This window comes from Zingiber officinale, chromosome 7B (assembly GCF_018446385.1).
Source record: "Zingiber officinale cultivar Zhangliang chromosome 7B, Zo_v1.1, whole genome shotgun sequence".
NCBI lineage: Eukaryota > Viridiplantae > Streptophyta > Magnoliopsida > Zingiberales > Zingiberaceae > Zingiber > Zingiber officinale.
The window spans coordinates 22,778,512-22,800,845 of NC_055999.1; the positions used below are offsets into that span (position 1 = coordinate 22,778,512).

At 37.2% G+C, this 22,334-nt stretch overlaps 1 protein-coding gene across 1 annotated transcript; it reads left to right on the top strand.

The window, feature by feature from the left end:
- The first annotated feature begins 219 nt into the window (after nucleotides 1-219).
- LOC122004242 (probable protein S-acyltransferase 22) lies at nucleotides 220-20,101 on the top strand. The gene is made up of 5 exons (XM_042559162.1): nucleotides 220-304; nucleotides 530-658; nucleotides 755-835; nucleotides 1,173-1,367; nucleotides 20,027-20,101. Exons 1-5 carry the CDS (start codon nucleotides 284-286, stop codon nucleotides 20,099-20,101), a joined length of 501 nt encoding a protein of 166 aa, XP_042415096.1. The 5' UTR covers nucleotides 220-283.
- The last annotated feature ends 2,233 nt before the right edge of the window (nucleotides 20,102-22,334 follow it).

Consider the following 22,334-nt stretch of genomic DNA (forward strand, 5'->3'; position numbering starts at 1 on the left):
CACAATCTTTTCAAGAAAATAAAGTTCTTATGTGCTTTATATTAACTTGGTTTTTCTCTAATGATTTCTATCTGTTTGTATTGCAGGTTCTAAAATATAGTAAGCATTGTAGAGTCTGTGACAAATGCGTTGATGGCTTTGATCATCATTGCAGGGTGAGGGTTTTCTCCATTCACAACCTTATATGTTTTGTTATCTTGTAGTAATATGCAGTATTCATCTTTCCTTGTAGTGGATCAATAACTGCATAGGAAGAAAAAATTACAAAAGGTTCTTCATCCTCATGGTGTTTGCTCTTCTCTTGGTAAGCACAAATATTTCCTACCATTCCAATAGTTGTATTCATTAATCATGCATAGTGATTGACACTATTTTCTTAGTGTAGATTTATCATCTGTGTGCATCAACTTAGAAGATACTATTTTCTTAGTACGTGAAGGACCTGATACATAGAATGCATTTTATGTCAGGTCCTTTTCATTCTGATTGACTATTGATTGGTCTCCATGCTTTGTGCACCTTGGGCCAGCTTATTCTGCAGTGGGCTGTTGGGATGCTTGTGCTGATACTGTGTTTTGTTGAGAGAAGGAGATTTTCTGCTGAAATTGTTTCAAAGCTGGGTAGTAGCTTTTCCTTGGCACCCTTTATCATTGTGGTGGTGAGTACTCAGAAGAGAAAATGAATGAAAATCACACATCATAATGAGGATTTTTCAAGGTTCTGATACTAATTTGATAATGTCTCTATAATGCAGGCTGTGTGCACTTTATTAGCCATGGTTGCTACTCTTCCAGTTGCACAACTTTTCTTCTTCCATATTCTTTTAATAAAAAAGGTACACTACTTTCATATTTCTACTTGTGACACAGCAAACACTACCAGTTACACAACTCCTACATTTATATAAAACAAACCTATGTATCCGGTCAAATATCTCTATTTCAAGGAATATATCTTTTATATTTTCAAATTCTTTGCATTCATCCATACACTGAGCATTACTGAAACTTATTATCCAACTGAACTATTACAGCTTGTTATTTAACTGATAGATTTTCCATAGTGGAAAACAAATAGTAGAATTTGAACGATATGGTGTTGTTTATTCATCAATTCTGGAGAAAATTGACACTTTAACTAGCTCATGCTACTCTACATGGATGCGCTTACAGGGAATCAGCACCTATGATTACATTATTGCTTTGAGGAAGCAAGATCAGGAGCAGGAGCAACTTGCTGTTGGTGGGCAGCAAAGTCCGCAAATGTCCCAAGTGAGCTCTTTTACTGGACTAAGCAGCACCAGTTCTTTCAATCAATTCCATCGCGGTGCATGGTGTACTCCGCCAAGATTATTCCTTGAGGATCAGGTATCATACTTTCATTATTTAGAAAGTTATTGTGAATGTAATTTACCATGGTTAAGATTATTTTTGAAAAACCTTTTAATAAGATTTTTTTTACTGTACGAGGCAAATCCATTTAATTAAAAGTTTTTTTTTGGTAAAAAAGCCTAGTTGTAAATCTTTATCAACACTTCATTCATTTCTCCTTATTCATCATTATCGTATTTTTGAATAAAAATTGAAATAACAAATGTAATCCACTTGCTTATTGTACACTTGGTTCAATGGTTAGCGAACTTAGGTGTGTGCTGTTTGAATTTTGTTTTCATGCATTGACCTCTTTAGATGATTTGTTTCTTGTGAACCTATTTTGAAAGATGCAATATATCTTTTAATATGGGTAGTTAATGTTGTTATAATTAACCCGTTTTTATGGAATTTCGTGAACTAAGAATCTTGTACACTGCATGCGATTTCTTATTCAAGCTCTCGCTGGAAAGCTAACCAAAATCAACTTAGTTGATCATTAGCTATTCATAAATTGAACTGCATTCACATTTCCATTGCCAACTTCTGACTTCTGAGAATTTGATAGTAGGATAATGTCTACAGTTTGTTAATATATATATTTCCATGACGCATGGGTGTTGGAAGGGAATAGAATGTCGTCCTCGATTTTGGGACTGTGAATGTGTCATGTCAAGTTGAACTTTTACCTTGCTTCAGCTCAATTGTGTAAATAATTGTCAATCTCATGGTATAACTTAAGTTAGATTCTATTACAGAAATTCTAGTTCAAAATTAATTCTAGTTCAAAATTAATGTCAATAGCACTCGTTGCTTTTTCACGTTCGTTTAAAAACAATTGAGTAAAATGCAGCAGAATATAAGTTAAGTAAAAACAATTGCTAACATAGTTTATTTTTACTTGGTTCGGAGTCTACAGCTAGCACTCTCGCTTGGTTAATATATATGCTTAGAACTTGTAAAGACAGGTCAAACATTAATATGCTTGGTTAATATATCCATCTACAGCACTCCCGCTTTTTCCTTTAAATATGATTTTCATTTAGCACAGAACTAATGCCAATTTTTTTATTTTGATGCAGTGTTTAAAGAGCTTGAGTAGAAGTTGGCCCTAAAGAAAACTTGTCAGTTACGATATATATAAACACACTTACGGTATGAATTACATGTATATATAACATTGACATATTATTTAGTACGAGATTTACATGTATGAAAGTTTTCATACAAAATTTCTTGATTGCCTACAATCCGGTGTGCTGATGACAAGTTGAAGAAGATGGCTCTAAGAGTGATAGTGAAAGCCTTTCAGAAGAAGAGATTCTTGGACTTAAAGAAGCAATTCCATGCGATGGACACCAACAACAGGGGTTAGTCAATGATGAGGTTTTGTAAAACTTGTGTGTTTGAAAAATTATTGTCATGAAGTTAAGGATAACTTGTATGATACAAATTTAATTTGTGGATCAATATGTATACATTTTGTTTGTATAATATAAAGTTTTATTTATTTGTTAAATAGTCTTCTTATAAAAATGATTGTGGTTGTGGATATTCAATTATATGTAAATTTTGAGTATTTTTATAATTTTGCTATTTAAAGAAAACACTATTTTTTATAAATTTAAAAAGACAACGTTTTTAAGTAATAAAAGACAACGCTTAAAAAATAATGTCTTTGAGACCAACCACAACGCTTTTAAAGCGTTGTCTTTGATATGGGCATTTTTACAACAGCATCTTTAACAACGCTTTTTAAGAACGAATAGACAACGCTTAAAAAGCGTTGTCTTTGTGACCAACCACAACGCTTTTAAAGCGTTGTCTTTGATATGTGCATTTTTACAACAGCATCTATAACAACGCTTTTTAAGAACGAAAAGACAACGCTTAAAAAGCGTTGTCTTTGTGACCAACCACAACGCTTTTAAAGCGTTGTCTTTGATATGACTTTCTACAACACCATCTACAACATCACTTTTTAAGTACATACGACAACGCCAAAAAAGCGTTGTTGTTTAGCTTTTTTCTTGTAGTATAGCTGCCCCTTATTTATAGGGGACTCCGGGAGCTCGGATCCCTTCAGGGCGCCCCGGGTTGATTTAGGGCGGGGCGCCCGGATCCCCTTCCGGGCGCCCCGGAGGGGAATACCAGGGGCGCCCGCCCCTGGTTTTTGACCCTTTTTTTTTTTTTTTAGGTTAAGTTTTAAAATTTTGAAATAGTTTTTAAAATTAAAATTTTGAAATTAAAATTAATTTTTAAGTTTAAAATTAAAATTTTGAAATTCATTTTTTAAGTTTTAAAATTAGAATTTTTGAAATTAATTTTTAAGTTTAAAATTAAAATTTTGAAATTAATTCTTAAGTTTAAAATTAAAATTTTGAAATTAATTCTTAAGTTTAAAATTAAAATTTTGAAATTAATTCTTAAGTTTAAAATTGAAATTTTGAAATTAATTTTTTAAGTTTAAAATTAAAATTTTGAAATTAATTTTTAAGTTTAAAATTAAAATTTTGAAATTAATTTTTAAGTTTAAAATTAAAATTTTGAAATTAATTTTTTAGTTTAAAATTGAAATTTTGAAATTAATTTTTTAAGTTTAAAATTAAAATTTTGAATTTAATTTTTAAGTTTAAAATTAAAATTTTGAAATTAATTTTTAAGTTTAAAATTAAAATTTTGAAATTAATTTTTAAGTTTAAAATTAAAATTTTGAAATTAATTTTTAAATTTAAAATTAAAATTTTGAAATTAATTTTTTAAGTTTAAAATTAAAATTTTGAAATTAATTTTTTAAGTTTAAAATTAAAATTTTGAAATTAATTTTTAAGTTTAAAATTAAAATTTTGAAATTAATTTTTTAAGTTTAAAATTAAAATTTTGAAATTAATTTTTAAGTTTAAAATTAAAATTTTGAAATTAATTTTTAGGTTTAAAAAAAATTTTGAAATTAATTTTTAAGTTTAAAAAAAAAATTAAAAATTTTGAAATTCATTTTTAAGTTTAAAATTGAAATTTTGAAATTAATTTTTAAGTTTAAAAAAAATTAAAATTTTGAAATTCATTTTTAAGTTTAAAATTAAAATTTTGAAATTAATTTTTAAGTTTAAAATTAAAATTTTGACATTAATTTTTAAGTTTAAAATTAAAATTTTGAAATTAATTTTTAAGTTTAAAATTAAAATTTTGAAATTAATTTTTAAGTTTAAAATTAAAATTTTGAAATTAATTTTTTAAGTTTAAAATTAAAATTTTGAAATTAATTTTTAAGTTTAAAAAAAAATTAAAATTTTGAAACCTTATTCATCTCACCCGATCTATATTATCAATCAGGGAATCCTACGATTTTGTGAGATGAAATTAGATTTTTACTTATGGAGTTTTGGTTTAACTTGTGTTAGATTCAGATTTAGCTTTGGTCTCCACAAATAGGCATTTTTCGGATAAACTTCTAAGCTTTGTGAGTCACATGGACGTCATTAGAAGTAACCAACCTTTCGAGATTTTCCGAATAGTCCTATCCACGGAGCTTAGTACTAAATCTTGGTCTAACTGATTAGGATCTATTTAAGGGTAGCTTCGGTCAGTTTCACTTGGACAAATGCACCAGATCGAAGCCATATCTTTCTAGACATGCGATGCCCAAGCTTCCCTAACGTACTATCATCCAAAAATTTCACCAATACCATGATTCAAGTTAGACTTGGTCTCTAATCCTAATTACCCTGCCGGGTTAGTTTGTTTTGGGTTACCCTGTCGGGTAAGTTAGTTTTGGAGGTGCCAGCTATTCTGGAGCCTCCCCCTGAATTATTGGCCATTAATTTAAATTTTTGTTTTAGGTTTGTGTCGATTCTTTTTATAGTTATGGTTAACTTGGTGATAATTTTGTTGATTTTTAAAGTGTTTAGATTTTGAATTTGATTTAGGTTTGTATTTTGGATTTTGGTTTGGTTTATTCGATTTTATATAATGTATTTTTTCTTTAGGTATATAATATTAATTGAGTCCTACTTGCGTGGTCAAGCACGCTTTCGGAACCCATGCTAGATTGGTTGATTTGTGTTGGGTTATCAATGATTCGAAGGTTTTATTTGAATTCGACTTATATCCTAGTCCGGTTTTATTATAGCATGCTTTTTGATTATTTAGGATTAAGTCTAGATTTTTTGATCTTGTTGTGAATTTTTCTAACATTTCTTTTAAATTGTTAATCTCATTTTTTAGTGATAAATTATCCTCCTCAAGTGTTAGATCTTGAGTTGGATTTGAATTTTTGATTTGTTCCTTGAGGTTTTGATTTTCCTCAAGAAGTGATTTGTTTTCATTTTCTATTTTAATTAATTTACTATTTAGACATGAAATAATTTTAAAAAAAAATTGTTTAAATTAAAATATACCTCATTCGGGCCTTCGGAAACGAGTACGGACTCGTGGCTTGTTTCGGGTTCATACCCGTCTTCATCTTCCGACTCGTCTTCTGTTTCATCTTCGCGGGCCATCAGTGCGAGGTGACTCTGATGTTTCTGCTCTTCTTCCTCCGATTCGTCCGAGGAGTCGTCCCACCTTGCTTTGAGTGCCTTCTTTTTGGTTGGCTTTGGTTTGTCAAACTTCAGTTTTGGGCATTCGTTCTTGTAGTGTCCCTTTTTATTGCAGCCGTAGCAAGTCACGTTCTTTTGTTCTGAGGGAGAACTGATCTTTTGAAGGTCCTTTTTGCTGAAGCTCCTTTTTCTCCTGGTGAACATTTTTCTTACCAAGTTCACCAGGTGTTCTTCGTCTTCAGAATCTTGGTCGGAATCTTCTTCAAATTCAGGCTTGCTTTTCTTTTCTTTGGTGGAACCTGCAAATAAAGCTATGCCTTTCTCGGCTCCAGCATTAGTTTGTTCATGTAATTTTAATTCACAGAAAAGCTCATCTAACTTTAACTTAGAAAGATTTTTAGAAATTTTGTAGGCATCCACTATTGATGCCCACAAACTATTACGTGGAAAAGCATTTAATACGTACCTTATTAAGTCTCTATTTTCCATCTGGTGGCCTATCGCATGAAGCCCGTTGAGGATGTCCTTGATCCTCGCGTGGAGCTGATTCGCCGTTTCACCTTCCTGCATTTTTATATTAAAAATTTTATTTAAGAGCAGGTCTCGTTTGGTTACCTTGGCGTCGCTCGTTCCCTCGTGCAGCTCGATCAATTTAGCGTTTTTGTGTGGACCGACTCTGTTCAGTTCTTCTCTTGTCAATCCGCACTGTAGAGTGTTGATTGTTTTATTTTCTGTTGATGCCTTTTTATCAAGTCTGCTGTCCAGTCTTCAGGATCCAGTAGATTCCCAGAGTTGTCCACTGGAATTTTGTAGGGTCTCGTAATGCTCATCCACTGGTCGAAGTCTGTTTTGAGGTAAACCTCCATCCGCTTTTTCCAGTACGGAAAATCGTCCCCGTTGAAGAGTGGAGGTCGTACTGTGCTGAATCCTTCTGTCTGAGACATTTTAGTCCTGCGCACAGACGAAAGAGAAGAAACAAAAAAATCCCAAGACTTGGTCTTGGATTAGTAGTGCGGGAAGAGAGATAAGTAGAAGAAAAAATCTAGATTCGTGTTGCACCAATTTAGATTAATTAAGAAAAATATTAAAGTAATGATACACCAGTTTTAGAATTAAGCGTCGAACTGAAAACAAAAAAAGAAAAAATTTCACCCCCAGTCTGATTGGTGGTTGCACCAAATCAGAGCGGTACCTGCTCTGATACCACTTGTAGGACTGTGATCGTTCGATAGAAGGGGGGTGAATATCGATTCGAAAAGTCGAGTAAAAATACGCAGCGGAAAAGTAAATGAACACAGTTGTTTTTACTTCGTTCGGAGCCTATGACGACTCCTACTCGAAGGCCCGTGGTCCTTGACCACTTTCGTTGGGCAATCACTAGCAATTCGAATATAATTACAAGATGAATACAGGAAATGCTAATGAAACAAAGTAATACCGACAAAGAAATTAACTAAAAACCGAAGGAGCACTTTGTCGGAGCTTTGTTGGCGTCGCAGCAGAGCAGCAGGACCAGCAGTAGAAGAGTTCTCAGATTGATGATTGATTATCTGAAGCTCCTGCCTGGGGCTTCTTTTATATGTTGCTCCGGGCGCCTGGAATGTGACGTAGCAGCTCAAACCGTGATGCTCCACGTGGCGACGACTTGGCTGGATATAATTTGCCTTCCGGGCGCCCGGATCCCCTCCGGGCGCCCGGACCACCTTGTTCCAGAAAACTCCCTTTTCCTGTAAAACAAAGTTAGTCCGAGGCAATATATATCCTGCAAGATAGATTGTTAGCACAAATAGTATGACTTAGATTCCGTCTTTCCGAGACCGGAATCTAGTCACGATCTCGACTTAGATATCCGAAATGGATATAAGCCGGATCAACGCCTAATGTTCCCTTCCCGGGAACGCGTCCTCGCAGTCACTCCCCTCCAGTGACTTACCTCACTTACCTGCCAGACGTCCGGTCAGCCCGTCGACCCGTCTGGACTTCTCGCCAAGCGTCCGGTCAGCCCGTCGACCCGCTTGGACTTCTCACCAAGCGTCCGGTCAGCCCGTCGACCCGCTTGGACTTCTCGCCAGCTATCCGGTCAGCCCGTCAACCTAGCTGGACTTCGTGCCAGACATCCGGTCAGCCCGTCGACCTGTCTGGACTTCTCCTGCACACTCGATCAAAGTGTCAGACAACAACAAAACTAACTTAACCTATTTGTCATTCATCAAAACCTAGGTTAGACCGTTAGTGCTACCCACACCAACATTCGGGTCCAACACCGTGCCTCCCAGCTCCAAGGCATTCGAATCCAACGTCGTGCCTCCTAGCTCCAAGGCATTCGGGCCATGCACCGTGCCTCCAAACTCCAAGGTATTCGGGTTATACATTGTACCTTCACTCTCTAAGGCATTCGGATAATACCCCGTGCCTCCAACGTCATGCCTCTACTCTCCAAGGCATTCGGGTCATACATCGCACCTCCAACGTCGTGCCTCTAATCTCCGAGGTTTAATCCCAGACTCTCGCGATGCCCAACCGAGTAATAAGTAAGTTTGCGCTCACGCCTATGTCCCAAACTCTCACACCACTTGACCAAGTTATAAATGAGTTTATCCTTGCGCTTATGTTTTAGACTCTCGTACCGCTCAACCTAGTTATAAGTGAGCTTACTCTCACGCCTATGTCCTAAACTCTCATACCGCCCGACCGAGTTATAAGTGAGTTTTTTCTCACGCCTCAACTACGAGTTATAAGTGTACATGGCTCACGTTCCCAACGATCATCTAGTTAGTTGTCCCAAATTCTCGCCTTAGCTGTGAGTTATAAGCGTGTATAACTCATACGCCAATGACCATCCGGCCGATTGTCCTAAACTCTTGCCCTAGCTGTGAGTTATAAGCGTGCATGACTCACGCGCTTAGTGACCATCCGATCAGTTGTCTCAGACTCTCGCCCCAACTGTGAGTTATAATTGTGCATGACTCACGTGCCCAACGACCATCTGGTGGGTAGTCCCAGACTCTCACATCAGCTGCAAGTTATAAGCGTACATGGCTCACGCGCCCATTAACCATCCGGTCGGTTGTCCTAGACTCTCGCCTTAGTTGTAAGTTATAAGCATACATGGCTCATACGCCCAACAACCGTCCCATCGGTTGTCCTAAACTCTTACCTTAATTGAGAGTTATAAGCGTGCATGGCTCATGCGCCCAACGACCATCCGGTTGGTTGTCCTAAACTCTCGTCCCAACTATGAGTTATAAGCGTGCATGGCTCACGCGCCTAATGACCATTCGGTCGGTTGTCCCTGAATCTTGTCCCATCTGTGAGTTATAAGTGTGTATGGCTCACGCGTCCAATGATAATCTTCTCGGATGTCCCAGACTCTCACTCCAGCTGCGAGTTATAAGCATGCATGACTCATGCACCCAACGACCATCCGATCGGTTGCCTCAGACTCTCGCCCCAATTGCGAGTTACAAGCATGCATGTCTCACACGCCCAGCGACCATCCGATCTGCTGTCCCAGACTCTCGCCCTAGTTGCGAGTTATAAGCGTGCAGATTCTTGTGCTTGTTTTGCTTAGACCTCTTATCTTTTTCCTTTTTTGAGTTTCGGGCAGTCCTCCTTTATGTGTCCTTTTTGACACATATAGCATCGAATCTTTTTTCTATTTCTTAGATTTTTCTTGTTCTGCATTTTTTTAAATTTGCTAGATCTAAACAATTTTCTAAATTTCCTTACCATGTAAACTTCTTGGTCTTCTTCCAAATCTGAGTCTGACTCGGGTTCATCCCTTTTTGTGACTTTTAGTGTCAGATTCTGGCTTGATTCGTTTGTTGTACTTGTTGGTTGCTACTCGGAAAGCCTATAGGTTCCACTGTACAAAAATTTGTACAAAGGTCTGAACCTTTTCCTAGCTACCATGTGTTCTTTTAAATTAAATTTTGGATCTCCTGCGGAACTTAACACGTTTGATCCAAAACTTAATCTATTTGTTCTTTTAGGTTTTGACTTGGATCTCCTGCGGAACTTAACACGTTCGACCCAAGTCTCCTTAAGTTATTAATTCCATTAAATATCAATTTCCATAAAAGGTTCCCAGTACTGACGTGGCGAGGCACATGGCCTTCTTGGATATGGGAGCAACCACCACCGACTAGACAAAACCTTTAATAGAAAGCTAATATTTAATTTCCTAAAATAACTTTAGGTTAACCAAAGAGAACAATCAAATCACAAGGAAAAGAAAGAAACAAAAGAACACAACTTCGAAAACCATATTCAAATACTAGAACGTAAGCCTCTTGTATTTGGTATTATTTCCATAAATAACTAGCATGATGCGAAATAGAAATTACTAGTTATACCTTGTAGAAAAACCTCTTGATCTTCTACCGTATTCCTCTTCTAACCTCGGACGTTGTGTGGGCAACGATCTTCCAAGATGAGAAACCACCAACCACCTTCTTCTCCTCCAAGCAAGGTTCGGCCACAAAGGAAACTTCACCAAGGAGGAAAAACAAAATACTAACCAAGCTCCAAGAGATGCTAGCTTTCTCTCCTTCTTCTTCTTCTCCGAGTAGTATCCGCCACCACAAGAACTCCAAGGGAGAGGGAGAAGTTCGGCCACCACAAGAGGAAGAGAGGAGAGGATGGCCGCCCACAACACCAAGGAAAAGAGAGAAAACAATAGAGGTTGTGTCTTGTGAAGGCACCTCACCCTTCTTTTATATTCCTTGCCTAGGCAAATTAGGAAATAAATTTTCCTTAATTTCCTTGACATGATTTAATTGAGAGAAATAAAATAAAATTTCCCAATTAATTTGTGTGGCCGGCCACATCATTGGAAGGCAAAATAGGACAAGTTTCAATCAACAATTAAAACTTCCTAATTTGTTTCCGGAAATTTTAAAAATAAAATTTCTCTTTAAAATCTCTTCATGGTTAATAAAAGGAAATATCTATAATTTTAATTTTATTAACATGTGAATAATTTTAAAGAGAAAATAAAACATCTCTCCAATCTACAAATAAGGAAAGAGATCTAATCTCTTTCTTTAATCTTTGTAGATTTTTATAAGAGAGATATTTTAATTTTAATTCTCTTTAAAATATATCTTCCACATAATAATAAAATTTAAAATTAAATTTCTTTTTAATTTTATTTGGCCGGCCCTACTAGCTTGGGTTCAAGCTAGGGCCGCCACCCAAAATCATACCTAGGCCGCCTAGCTTGATTCCCAAGCTAGCTTGGCCGGCCCCTTGGGTGGGTGTAGAAGGTGGGTATAGGTGGGTATAGTACTCTATAAATAAGAGGCTACGATAGGGACCGAGAGGAGGAATTGGTTTTGGTCTCCGATAAAATTAAGCATCCCGTGTTCGCCCGAACACACAACTTAATTTTATCAATGATAATTCATTCCACTAGAGAACTATCATTGAACTACCGCACCAATCCCAAATTACATTTTGGGCTCCTTCTTATTATGAGTGTGTTAGTCTCCTGTTTAAGATATCGAATGTCCACTAATTAAGTGAGTTACCGACAACTCATTTAATTAATATCTAAGTCCAAGAGTAGTACCACTCAACCTTATTATCATGTCGGACTAAGTCCACTGCAGGTTTAACATGACAATCTTTATGAGCTCCTCTTGAGGACATTATCAACCTAGTATCACTAGGACACGGTTTCCTTCTATAATCAACAACACACACTATGAGTGATACCATTTCCCAATTTATCGGGTTTATTGATTCATCGAACTAAATCTCACCCATTGATAAATTAAAGAAATAAATATCAAACATATGTGCTTGTTATTATATTAGGATTAAGAGCACACACTTCCATAATAACTAAGGTCTTTGTTCCTTTATAAAGTCAGTATAAAAGGAACGACCTCAAATGGTCCTACTCAATACACTCTGAGTGTACTAGTGTAATTATATAGTCAAGATAAACTAATACCTAATTACACTACGACTTTCTAATGGTTTGTTCCTTTCCATTCTGGTCGTGAGCTACTGTTTATAATTTATAAGGTACCGATAACATCATCTTCTGTATGTGACACCACATACTATGTTATCTACAATATAAATTAAATGAACAACTACAAACAAATGTATATAATTAGACCAAATGTGATTCTTTATTCATAATGAATGTTTACAAAGCTTAGGCTCTCAGTATACACTCCAACAATCTCCCACTTATACTAATGACTAAGCTGCCATATCTTCTACCATACATCTGATTCTCATTCCCTCCACATGCCGATCGAAAGCTTTCGCCGGAAGGGCCTTAGTGAAAGGATCTGCCAGGTTATCCGCTGATGCAATCTTGGCGATGACAACTTCTCCTCGCTTACGATATCTCGTATCGGTGGTACTTGCGCTCTATATGTTTACTCGCCTTATGAGCTCGTGGTTCCTTCGAGTTTGCAATTGCATCGCTATTATCACAATAAATTGTGATGATCTTGGGCAAACCAGAATCACATCTAAGTCCATTAGAAAGTTCCCGAGCCATACTGCTTCTTTACGCCTCGAGGCTGCTACATACTCGACTTCCATGGTTGAGTCCAAAACGCATTTCGCTTAACACTCCTCCATGAAATGGCTCCACCTCCTAAAGTAAACACATAGCCCGATGTAGACTTACTGTTATCCCTATCGATTGGAAATCGAATCAGTGTAACCCACAGGGAGCAAATCATCCGCTTGGTAAACTAGCATATAATCCCTAGTCCTTCTCGTGTACTTTAATATATGCTTTACCGCATCCAATGTCCTTGTCGAGGTTACTCGATATCTGCTGACCATGCCCACGGCAAAAATATCGAGTCTCGTATATAGCATAGCATACATTAGGCTTCCTCCACGAAGCATAAGGAATCGCTTTCATGTCCTCTATCTCTTTTGATGTCTTTGGAGACATCTCTTTAGATAGAGCTACTCCATGTCTAAAAGGTAAGAAACCTTTCTTGAGTCTTGCATGCTAAAACGAGCAAGGATTGTATCTATATGAAGCTTGGGATAGACACAACATTCTTTTCTTGCGATCCCTTATAACTTTGATCCCAAGAATGTGTGCACATTCTCCTAAGTCCTTCATATCAAATTGTTTGGACAACCATACCCTTACGCGATAATACCTTGACATTGTTGCCAACTAACAAAATATCATCTACGTATAGTACAAGAAATACCACCACGTTTCCGTTACACTTCTTATATACACAAGACTCATCCGGACTTTGAATAAATCCATATGACTGGATTACTTCATTAAACCGGATGTTCCAAGACCTTGAAGCTTGCTTTAGTCCATAAATGGACCGATTGAGCTTGCATACTAGATGCTCTTTGCCTTTTTCAAGAAATCCTTCGGTTGCTTCATATGGATGTTCTCTTCAAGACTTCCATTAAGGAAAGCTGTCTTGACATCCATTTGCCAAATCTCATAATCCATATGAGCAGTAATGGATAAGAGTATCCGGATAGACTTAAGCATGGCTACCGGTGAAAAGGTTTCCTCATAATCGATTCCCTCTTTCTGAGTGTACCCTTTCGCAACAAGCCTAGCTTTGAAGGTTTCTACCTTCCGTCATCCCTCTTTTCCTTTTGTAGATCCACTTGCATCCAACGGCTTTTACACCATCGGTGGTTCTACAAGCTCCAGACCTTATTAGAGTACATGGACTCTATTTCGAATTCATTGCCTTTTGCCAAGATCTTGCATCTATATCTTGGAGTGCTTAGTCATATGATGATCGGGTTCATGTTTACCGGGATCAAGTCCAAGACTCTCCCAAAACATGAATCTTCAGGTTGCATTACAACCCTCCCACTCTGACGAGGCACTCCGTGGTTGTGTATCATGTGTGACACGTGTTGCAGTCTCTTGTGGTACTTCATCTTGTACTGTTGGTACTGAAGTAGACATGTCCTCTCTAAGTTCTTCTAAAACAATTTTACTACTGGGCTTGTGATCCATTATATAGTCCTCTTCTAAAAACTGGGCATTGGTGCTAACAATGACCTTCTGGTCTTTAGGACTATAAAATAAACCACCTTTCGTTCCTTTGGGATATCCTACAAACACGCGAACTTCTGTACGAGATTCTAACTTATCAGCATCTGGTTTCAGCACATGTGCTGGACTACCCCATATCCGAATATGTCTTAGACTGGGTTTTCGCCCATTCCACAATTCTATGGGAGTAGAAGAAACTGATTTAGAAGGTACTAAGTTCAGAACGTATACTGCTGTTTCCAGAGCATATCCCCAAAACGAATTTGGTAATTCTGAATAACTCATCATTGATCTAACCATCTCCATAAGAGTCCTATTCCTTCGTTCTGCTACACCATTCTGTTGGGGTGTTCCAGGTGCAGATAATTGGGATTGAATCCCGGCCTCTGATAAGTAATTCCTAAACTCTCCTAAGAGGTATTCGCCACCACGATCTGACCGTAGTGTCTTGATACTTTTACCTAGTCGTTTCTCCACATCAGCCTTGTATTCTTTGAACTTATCAAAGCACTCGGACTTGCGGCGCATTAGGTAAATGTATCCATATCTTGAATAATCGTCTATGAAAGAGACAAAATATTCAAAACCTCCTCTTGCCTGGACAGACATAGGACCACACAAATCAGAGTGAACCAACTCTAACACTTCTTTGGCTCTATACCCCTTGGCCTTGAATGGCCTCTTGGTCATTTTACCTTCTAAGCAAGATTCACAAGTTGGAAAATTTTCCAACTCTAATGAACTTAAAAGTCCATCGGCTATAAGCCTCTGAATCCTACTTAAGTTAATATGACCAAGCCTTAGATGCCAAAGATATGCTTGATTCATTTCTGAAGGTTCTTTTCTCTTATTAGAATTAGAAGATGAATTATAAATTTCCATGTTTTGCTTTGTGGAAGAATTTGGATTTAAAATATACAAATTGCCAACTAATGCACCAGAGCAGATAATCACTTTATTTCTTTTAATAACTACATCGTTACTGAAAGAAACTGAATATCCATCTAAAAACAGTTTAGAAACTGAAATTAAATTCTTTCTAAAACTGGGTACATAAAGACAATTTCTTAAAACCAAATTTCTATTTCTACTAAAAGATAAGTAGACGTCTCCCACTGCAACAGCTGCCACCTTAGTAGCATTGCCCATGTAGACAGTAATCTCCCCTTCAGATAGTCGTCGGGTTTCCTGGAACCCCTGCAAGGAATTGCAGACATGATCAGTGGCTCCCGTATCTACACACCAGGTGCTGGTAGATAACACCGCTAAACATGTTTCAACAACTAGAGTATGAGATATACCTTTGTTTTGGTTCTTACGAGGACAGTCCGCCTTCCAATGTCCTGCCCTTCGGCTTCTTCATTCCAGCTTTAAATCCCGTACTCTGAGATTTATTCACTTTCTTTGCTGAACCATTTTGTTTCTTCTTCTTCTTACCTTTCGGTTTAGAAGTAGAACCATTTTCAACATAGTGAATTTGAGCATTGTGACGAAATAACCCTTCTGCTGCTTGAAGTTCTGTCAGTAGTTCCCCTAATGAATAAATCCTTTTATTCATATTATAGTTCAGGCGGAACTGCTCAAAACTTCTAGGTAGGGTTTGGAGGATCATATCGATCTGGGTTTCCCCATCAATTTCTCCTCCAAGGATCCGTATTTCGTTCAGATAAGCCATCATGTTTAGGATATAATCCCATACAGGATAACCCTCTTCAATGGTGGCTGTCATTATCTTTCTCATAGCTTCTTGTCTAGAAGCCCTATCCTGATGACCAAAGAGTTCCTTGAGATTGTTCATAATATCATAAGCTGTTGGTAAATCTTTATGTTGATGTTGCAATACATTTGACATTGAAGCCAAAATGTAACACCGCGCCATCTCATCTGCTTTTACCCATTTCCTATGATATTCAATCTCCTCTTGGGTAGATTCACCAGTGGGTGCATCAGGGCAATGCTCAGTCAGTACAAATTTATAGCTTTCAGCAGTAAGAACAATGTCCAGGTTTCTTTTCCAATCTATGTAATTTGGTCCAATAAGTCTATTTTGTTGAAGTATGATGGACAGTGGGTTGAAAGTCATCCTAAGAATCACAAATAACTTTTGGTCAGAACTCTAAATTTAGAATAATATTGATTCCTCAAACAATACTATTTTAAATTAACCAACACCTTAAAACACCGTGAATTTTGTATGCCACGTTAGTGTGGACGTATACAAATTCAACATTTGTAAAAGGAGGGTTTTAACCCATTAATTTTATTATCTTGTCAACCTAACTTTTTGACAAATAAAATTAATAGTTGGTATTATTTGGTCACACAAATAATAGCAGTGACTCCGTTGGGGAGGATACTATTAGATGTGTCTAAGTGTACACCATTACTTGACACTAAGTCCATTAATAAGATTATGCCCCTTCCGTTGGGGAAGATCACACGCTCTTAATTAACTTCCTATAGTCATCCAAAAATGGAAGTCTGTTCTAGTGATCCGCAAACAAGCTCATCCGTAATGGAGGAAGGCACTCAGAGCCAACGCGCAAGCTTGTTTGCATCACTTACAAACCAGTAATGGAGACCATGGGATTTACTTAAAAATCCCTCTCCCACTTAGTTATTTATAAATGAGGAATTTTAACTATGCTAGCCTACTAAACTTGTAAACTAACATGCACACACGACAATATAAAAGCAATAAATAGAAAATCTAATTTTCAACTATTATGGCTTTTATCTTTAATTGTCCTCCGTGTGTTGTCATCCGAAGCTGCCATATTTGGCCACCGCCACCGGGTCTATCTGTCGCATCCATCTTGCTCCGCTGCGCCTCTGGTCCTTAGAAGGTTCCACGCTTTGCAAGATTCGATCCATGACATAAATAGAATTTTACATTTTGATCCTATATTCCATAAAAGGAATGTACATGTATCTAGATCAAAAATAAAATCCTAATAAAACTAAATACAGCTCCTGCTGTATTTTAATACAATCATGCACACACATATAAATTGCCCTTGACATGTCCAAGGGTCCAATCACACACATAATTAACTAAAAGCCATAATAGTTGGATCCTGCATCCACAAAGTTAGCACATCCTACTATTATCCTGCCTAAATTATGTATGACATGTGCATAATTAAACTAAATACCAAATACACAGAGGCAAAACCCTAGCTCTGATACCAATTGTTGGTTGCTACTCGGAAAGCCTATAGGTTCCACTGTACAAACATTTTGTACAAAGGTCTGAACCTTTTCCTAGCTACCATGTGTTCTTTTAAATTAAATTTTGGATCTCCTGCGGAACTTAACACGTTTGATCCAAAACTTAATCTATTTGTTCTTTTAGGTTTTGACTTGGATCTCCTGCGGAACTTAACACGTTCGACCCAAGTCTCCTTAAGTTATTAATTCCATTAAATATCAATTTCCATAAAAGGTTCCCAGTACTGACGTGGCGAGGCACATGGCCTTCTTGGATATGGGAGCAACCACCACCGACTAGACAAAACCTTTAATAGAAAGCTAATATTTAATTTCCTAAAATAACTTTAGGTTAACCAAAGAGAACAATCAAATCACAAGGAAAAGAAAGAAACAAAAGAACACAACTTCGAAATACTAGAACGTAAGCCTCTTGTATTTGGTATTATTTCCATAAATAACTAGCATGATGCGGAAATAGAAATTACTAGTTATACCTTGTAGAAAAACCTCTTGATCTTCTACCGTATTCCTCTTCTAACCTCGGACGTTGTGTGGGCAACGATCTTCCAAGATGAGAAACCACCAACCACCTTCTTCTCCTCCAAGCAAGGTTCGGCCACAAAGGGAAACTTCACCAAGGAGGAAAAACAAAATACTAACCAAGCTCCAAGAGATGCTAGCTTTCTCTCCTTCTTCTTCTTCTTCTCCGAGTAGTATCCGGCCACAACAAGAACTCCAAGGGAGAGAAGTTCGGCCACCACAAGAGGAAGAGAGGGAGAGGTAATGGTCGGCCACACCACGGAAAAAGGGAGAGAAACAATAGAGGTTGTGTCTTGTGAAGGCACCCTCACCCTTCTTTTATATTCCTTGGCCTAGGCAAATTAGGAAATAAATTTTCCTTAATTTCCTTGACATGATTTAATTGAGAGAAATAAAATAAAATTTCCCAATTAATTTGTAATGGCCACATCATTGGAAGGCAAATAGGACAAGTTTCAATCAACAATTAAAACTTCCTAATTTGTTTCCGGAAATTTTAAAAATAAAATTTCTCTTTAAAATCTCTTCATGGTTAATAAAAGGAATATCTATAATTTTAATTTTATTAACATGTGAATAATTTTAAAGAGAAAATAAAACATCTCTCCAATCTACAAATAAGGAAAGAGATCTAATCTCTTTCTTTAATCTTTGTAGATTTTTATAAGAGAGATATTTTAATTTTAATTCTCTTTAAAATATATCTTCCACATAATAATAAAAATTAAAATTAAATTTCTTTTTAATTTTATTTGGCGGCCCTACTAGCTTGGGTTCAAGCTAGGGCCAGCCACCTAGGCCGGCCCTAGCTTGATTCCCAAGCTAGCTTGGCCGGCCCCCTTTGGGTGGGTGTAGAAGGTGGGTATAGGTGGGTATAGTACTCTATAAATAAGAGGCTACGATAGGGACCGAGAGGAGGAATTGGTTTGGTCTCCCGATAAAATTAAGCATCCCGTGTTCCCCAACACACAACTTAATTTTATCAATGATAATTCATTCCACTAGAGAACTATCATTGAACTACCGCACCAATCCCAAATTACATTTTGGGCTCCTTCTTATTATGAGTGTGTTAGTCTCCTGTGTTTAAGATATCGAATGTCCACTAATTAAGTGAGTTCTCGACAACTCATTTAATTAATATCTAAGTCCAAGAGTAGTACCACTCAACCTTATTATCATGTCGGACTAAGTCCACTGCGAGGGTTTAACATGACAATCTTTATGAGCTCCTCTTGAGGACATTATCAACCTAGTATCACTAGGACACAGTTTCCTTCTATAATCAACAACACACACTATGAGTGATACCATTTTCCAATTTATCGGGTTTATTGATTCATCGAACTAAATCTCACCCATTGATAAATTAAAGAAATAAATATCAAACATATGTGCTTGTTATTATATTAGGATTAAGAGCACACACTTCCATAATAACTAAGGTCTTTGTTCCTTTATAAAGTCAGTATAAAAGGAACGACCTCAAATGGTCCTACTCAATACACTCTGAGTGTACTAGTGTAATTATATAGTCAAGATAAACTAATACCTAATTACACTACGACTTTCTAATAGTTTGTTCCTTTCCATTCTGGTCGTGAGCTACTGTTTATAATTTATAAGGTACCGATAACATCATCTTCTGTATGTGACACCACATACTATGTTATCTACAATATAAATTAAATGAACAACTACAAACAAATGTATATAATTAGACCAAATGTGATTCTTTATTCATAATGAATGTTTACAAAGCTTAGGCTCTCAGTATACACTCCAACAGTACTTGCACATATAGTTTCATGTAATTCTAAGGTAGAAAAGAGTCCCTCTAGTGTACTTACCTCCAGGTTCTTCGATATGTAGTATGTGTCGATTATCGAGATCCATTCTGGAGTCCTGAGAAAAGCGTTGAGTGCGTAGCGTACAGAGTCCCAGTTGATTACCGTTTCGTCGAGGTTGACTAGTCCGGTGATTAGCTCCTTGATTTTCATGTGTAGTTCAGCTACCTTCTCACCTTTTCTAGACGGATGTTCGTTATTTTGTTCCGAATAATGTCCTGTTGTGCTAATTTTGCTTCGGATGTTCCTTCGTAGAGGTCTTTTGCCGATATGTAACTTCCAATGCGATTTACTTCTTGAGACGGTAATACACTTAATAAGTGATATTCCGCTCTACTGTTGGTTACGAAATCACTTTGTTCCTTCTTTGTCCATAGGTATTCTTCTTTCTCTATGCCCTGTTCATCTTTTGGAACTGTAAAATCATACTAAATTATTTAAAAAATTTCAAAGTTGGTTTTTAGGAATACCTCCATTTGGCATTTCCAGTATGCAAACGATCCCTCGAACTTTGGTGGGATGAGGCTTGGTCTGGCCATTGATTTTGCTTCTGTTGGCGATTAGCCCTTCTAAAGCGTCCTAACTCTAATACCAATTGTTGGTCCCCTAACGACCGGCAAGAGGAGGTGAATTGCCTTGAAAATCAAAATCAACCTTTCTCAACGTATCAAACTAAATTAAGAACACACTAATATAGTAACAAAACGTAAATGCATAAATTAAAAAGTAGAGACAAGAGAATTGCTAATCCTAGACAAATGAAGTTCACTCAAATCTCCTTTAGGTGGAGTATCCTCTTTACACTGTTGATAGCTTACAAAAGTAGTAGAACAAGAATAGAAGTCGTTTTACAAGTGATATTTTAAGTTACTGGGATTAGGGTTGTATTTATAGCTCTAATCAGGGCACCTGGAAGGGTTCCAAGCGCTTGGACGTGGATAGAATTTTATTCTCTTCGTAACGGATCATACCACGCCAAGTTTTGATAAAATTCCTGGTCCGAGCGCTCGGACTAAAGTCAACCTTTGTGTTGACTTTTTGGTCCAGGCTCTGACTCTAGCTTCGCTCGATTGGGTGATTTCAATCATCCGGAATAGGACTCAATTGAACCCATTTTTCGACCTTCGCAAGCAACCTTCCGCTCCAACTTCTCGTCCCTCGAAAACGTCGCGCGTCTCTTTCTCGTATGCTTACATACTCTCTCGCAATACCTCATCCCTCGGAGGCACCGAGCCTCGTCGGCTCTCTTCCGTGTTGTCCTTCTTGCTATCTGGGTCTTTTGCTCGACTTCCTGTGCTCCTAAATTCCTGCACACTTAGACACAGGACATCAAAATAACAACATGACCTAACTTGGCTTAGTTGATCACATCAAGATCATCACGGGGTACTTACAATTCTCTGTCGCCTCATTATTACGAAGGTTATAAGAGGTGATATAAAAAGAGGATCCTCTCTGTTGGCTAGGTACGCTCACGTATTCGCATAAGCATCTGCACGCATACACGTGCACATGCATCCATAATATTGTTCCACTGTTTATCTTCTTCTCCATTTTTGCTTGGCTACTATTCTGACTTGAGTGTTGGAGTGCCTACGCTAGAGACCCTCTCCCTGGTTCTCACTCTAACGTTTCCGTTAGCTCTGTCTGTAGTGTACGTAGGTCTGCAACTTCTACCTCAAGGTCCATAGATTCTAGGTCGAAGTCTTTCCTGTGAACACTCCTACCATCTCACCGGTTGCCCATCTACTCAGTTTTCATACGGAATCACATACCATATGCATGGCTTGAGTTGAACTACTCAAGCTTAGGAAATTGTAGACAATGTGTTCCTTGTTTATTGTGGCTAAGGACACAAACGTAGATTACTAGAGTTTTTATGGTTTTACTGTAGACAATGTGTTCCTTGTTCACTGTGGCTAAGGGCACAAACGAGGATTACAGGAACTTTTATGGTTTTTGATGGTACCTGATTATTTCTCGAGCACTTTGCTTGTGTGCTCAGATAAAATCTTTCGTCTTCACAGAGGTGCTCAGTTGGTTAGAGAATGACAAATTTATTATAATGAGACAAATGATAAATTCCCGACGGGCACATACTCTCGGGTGGAAAAAATTTCTCCCATCCTCTAGCTAGCCACTTTGCGGTTATCTATAAGTTGACTCTATGATTGATCTCTCTTCACATAATCTGGGGAGAGACTATAAAGAACGTATGAAATAAGTATAATCATTTTTTTTCTTCAATTGAATAAAGATTTCCACTGAGACATGTTTCAATGCTCAGTTTCTCTTGAGCACTTATCTTAACTCTTAGATAATGACTTCTATCGAGCACATATCTCAGTGACAGTTTCTACTGAGCCCCTATCTTAGTTCTCAGATAATGACTTATACGGAGCACTTACCTCAGTGCTCAGATAATAACTTCTATCGAGCACCTGTCTCGGTACTCATATAATGCCTTCCATTGAGTATTTTGCTTTAGTGCTCATATAACAATTTCCATCAAGCACCTACCTTAAGGCTCAAATATTAGCTTCTACCGAACACCTGACTTTAGTGCTTGGATATCAAATTTTACTGGGCATCGGGCTTTGATTTCCTGATCATTTGTCGAGAGGTACATGATGCCTTTTGAATGGAGTTCATAGTGAATGTCAGATCTGATTCCGTAATAGCTTTCCTATGAATACATGGTACTTAACGAATGAAGTAGTTAACGACTTTCGAATTTGATACCCTGATTACCTTTGTCCGAATATGTGCCACTTGATCAATGGAGAGATAACTAATA